The following is a 3,789-nucleotide window of genomic DNA, read 5'->3' on the forward strand; positions in this document are numbered from 1 at the left end:
CACATTCTGTTGATTTGTGCTTACTGGTGAAAGTGCAATACCTGAAATGCAAAAGTAAATTTCTCAAATGACAACAATCATTATGATTATAATTTTGAGAAAAAATTATTTTTATCAGTTTAACCATTATACAGAATGACGAAAATATGACTAAGATTTCATTGACTAAAACCTGAATAAAATGCTGATACATTTCATTGAATAAACAAAAACAGGACAAGGTTGTCTAAATACTAACAAGGACATTTTAACACTGGACTAAGACTAAAATTGAAAATAGCTGACAAAATTAACACTCTAAATATTTGGGGTTAGTAAGTTTTTTTTAAAAATAAATTATTTTATTCTGCAAGGATGAATTAAATTGATCAAAAGTGACAAGAAAGACTTTTATGTTGTTAAAAAAAATTCTAACATATTTTTCTTTTGAACTTTCTATTCATCAAAGAATCCTGGAAAAAAAAAAATGTAATGGTTTACACAAAACATATTTAGCTGCTGTTTTCCAATTATTTTCAACACTGATAATAATGAGAAATGTTTCTTCAGCAACAAATCAGCATACTAGAATGATTTCTGAAGGATCATGTGACACTGAAGACTGGAGTAATCACAGGAATAAATTAAAATTTTCAAATATGTTAAAATAAATTAGTTTTAAATTTCAATAATATTTTACAATATTTTTTTGTTTGTTTGTTGTTTTCTTGATCAAACAAATGCACCCTTGGTGAGCATAAGAAACTGTTTTCAAAAACTTAAAAAAAAAAAATCTTACCGACCTCAAACCTTTAAATGGCACTGTTTCATTAGATTAGCATTCTTGACATTTACCTGTTGTCCTTCACAGGTTTCCGTATGATGGAGATGTTTGGTTTGGTCGAGAAGCACTACAGCAGTGTGCAAGGTGTCTCAATGGAGCCTGGGACTTTCAACAGCTACCCCTGCTACCGGTTGCACAAGGACGCCCTCGTCTCCCAGCCTACCAGGTGTGTGTGTGTGTGTGTGTACCGTGTTTCTGTATGTGAGAAAGTGTACCACCACGCTCAACTGAAACTCTCTGAAATGAGAAAAATGTGCGTTAGCTGGAACATGTCACCTGTCAAATCAAAACCATAATACACATCAAGTTTAATCAAATCTAGATGAAGTGGTTTTAGTGAGCAGGAACAGATTAGCCCCTCACTTAAATAGATCGGGCTTCTGTACCTGATCCCAGTGCACTGACCCTCCTCCTCCTGTCTAGCATGCGATAATATTTAGATTAGGCTACACTTTCCTGCGCTCAGGGGGAATGTTGTTATTACAGTGGAGGGTTTCAGCGCGAGCGTCTCCTCTCCTGTAAATCTCGCAAACCACAGCCTCACTTTAACTCACACTAAGGCAGCTGGGAATTACTACAACACTGTTATTATGATAATCTCATCTGTGATTATGAGAAAGGCCAAAGACTCACAGGCTAATGGCAGTGCTCTGGATACAGTTCACATTTGCTCTTCAGAGGAAAGTGCTCATGTGGTAGAAGATCTGTTTTTCTGGCTGTGCAGTTTATTTTGCAGTATTCAACCATAATTGTTTCTTTTCATACTTATGTAATATTGATCTATGTTTATGTTAGTTATTTGTTTTGTTTTGTTTTGTTTTATTTTATTACATTTCAGTTCCTGTATTGTGTTATACTTCACAATGATAGTTTTGTTTTGACTGTTCTACAGCATTTATCCCATGTGGGTTGCATTGCAGTGGTTTGAGGGAGATATAAATATAAATACATTTTATGTTTTTTTTTGTTCTTGTTGAGAAGTAATAAGAGTAGTGTATCTCTCTTTTTATTTTATTAACTCTCTGTAAATAAACATAAATAAATAAAAATATTAATTAAAATACTAAAAAATACCAGACACATTATGAAAGTCAAGACTTTGAAAAAACAAGAAGTCATCAACAAGTTCTCAAATAGTCGGATGAATCACAAATTTAGATCTAACAGACATAAGTCTGATGCCAAATTATAATTAATCAAAAATAAAAATTATCTAGATATCTAGATAAATTGTTCAGTACAGACCCTGTACATAACATGCAGAAAAAAATAGACTTATTATACGAGCCAGCGCCCAGGAAGATGCAACACTCCTAGTAGAGTGAGCTCGCAACCTGAGCGGGCAGGGCACACCCTGTGCCTGATAAGCCAGGGTGATGGCATCCACAATCCAGTGGGCCATCCTCTGCTTAGAGATGGCATTCCCCTTCTGCCGGCCTCCGTAACAGACAAAGAGCTGGTCTGAGGTCCTAAAGCTTTGTGTCCGGTCTACGTAGCATCTCAAGGCTCGGACGGGACAGAGCAAAGCTAGGGCTGGGTCTGCCTCCTCCGGGGGCAGTGCTTGCAGGCTCACCACCTGATCCCTGAAGGGAGTAGTGGGAACCTTGGGCACATAGTTGTTCTATTCCCTGGGGCCTCAGGATTACCTGGGAGTCAGCCGGCCCAGACTCTAGGCACGAATCGTCGACCGAAAATGCGTGCAGGTCCCCTACCCTCTTGATGGAGGCCAGTGCAAGCAGGAGCAGAGTTTTCATTGAAAGAAACTTTAGCTCGACTGACTGCAAAGGCTCAAATGGGCCCTGCTGTAGTGCTTTGAGCACTAGAGACAGGTCCCAAGAGGGTTTAGAAGAGGGCCGGGGAGGATTTAACCTTCTCCCTAAGGAACCTGATGACCAGATCATGCTTCCCTACCGACTTCCCTTCCACGGGGTCAGGTTAGCAGCAATCGCAGTGACATAGACTTTAAGGGTGGAGGGAGACAGCCTTCGCTCCAACCCTTGCTGCAAAAAGGAAAGTACGATCCCGATCGGGCATCTCCGGGGGTCTTCCCGACGAGAAGAACACCACTCGACGAACAGGTTCCACTTCAAGGCGTAAGCGTGTCTCGTAGAAGGTGCTCTTGGGGTAGGTCACCAAGAACCTCCGCGTCCCGTCCAGGGAGCAGACATGAAGTTTCCAGAGGTCTGGACGTGGGTGCCACAGGGCGCCCCGTCTCTGAGTCAGTAGATCCTTCCTCAGAGGAATCTGCCAGGGAGGGGCTGTCGCGAGGAGCATTAGTTCGGGGAACCAGGTCCGAGTGGGCCAATACGGCGCCACAAGCAGGACCTGCTCCTCGTCCTCCCTGACCTTGCACAGCGTCTGTGCGAGAAGGCTCACTGGGGGAAACGCATACTTGCGCAGGCCCCGTGGCCAGCTGTGTGCCAGTGCGTCCGTGCCGAGTGTTCCCTCGGTCAGGGAGTAAAACAACTGGCAGTGAGAGGTTTCTGGAGAGGAAAACAGGTCTACCTGAGAGGCTCCGAAACGTCTCCAAAACAGCTGGACCTTCTGGGGATGGAGTCTCCATTCTCCCGGGAGCGTAGCTCGTGACAGCTCGTCGGCCGTACGGTTGAGCAGACCCGTAATGTGAATGGCACGAAGTGACCTCAGAACCTTCTGACTCCAAAGGAGGAGGTGGCGGGCGAGTTGCGACATGCGACGGGAGTGCCGACCACCTTGTCAGTTGATGTACGCAACTGTCGCCGTGTTGTCTGTTCGGACCAGCACGTGCTTGCCTCATAAGCACCCTTTGTGACGGTTCAAGGCAAGGCGCACTGCTAACAACTCTAGGAAATTGATATGCCAGTGCAGTTGGGGGCCCATCCATACCCTCGACACTGTGTGCCCGTTGTACGTGGCCCCCCAGCCGGTGGTGGAGGCATCCGTGTAAACCACAGCATGCCTGGAGACCTGTTCTAGGGGCACTCCTG

The 3,789-nt window shown here is 43.8% G+C and overlaps 1 protein-coding gene across 1 annotated transcript in view; it reads left to right on the top strand.

Moving 5' to 3' along the window:
* The window catches only part of LOC107707159 (collagen alpha-1(XIV) chain-like), a 141,843-nt gene that overhangs the window by 101,411 nt on the left and 36,643 nt on the right, over positions 1 to 3,789 (top strand). Inside the window, exon 30 of the mRNA XM_016511076.1 lies at positions 851 to 989. Coding sequence (XP_016366562.1) covers positions 851 to 989 — 139 coding nt within the window. The remainder of the gene's footprint in view (positions 1 to 850; positions 990 to 3,789) is intronic.

This window comes from Sinocyclocheilus rhinocerous, unplaced genomic scaffold (assembly GCF_001515625.1).
Source record: "Sinocyclocheilus rhinocerous isolate Xijiao unplaced genomic scaffold, SAMN03320098_v1.1 scaffold1046, whole genome shotgun sequence".
NCBI classification, from domain to species: Eukaryota; Metazoa; Chordata; class Actinopteri; order Cypriniformes; family Cyprinidae; genus Sinocyclocheilus; species Sinocyclocheilus rhinocerous.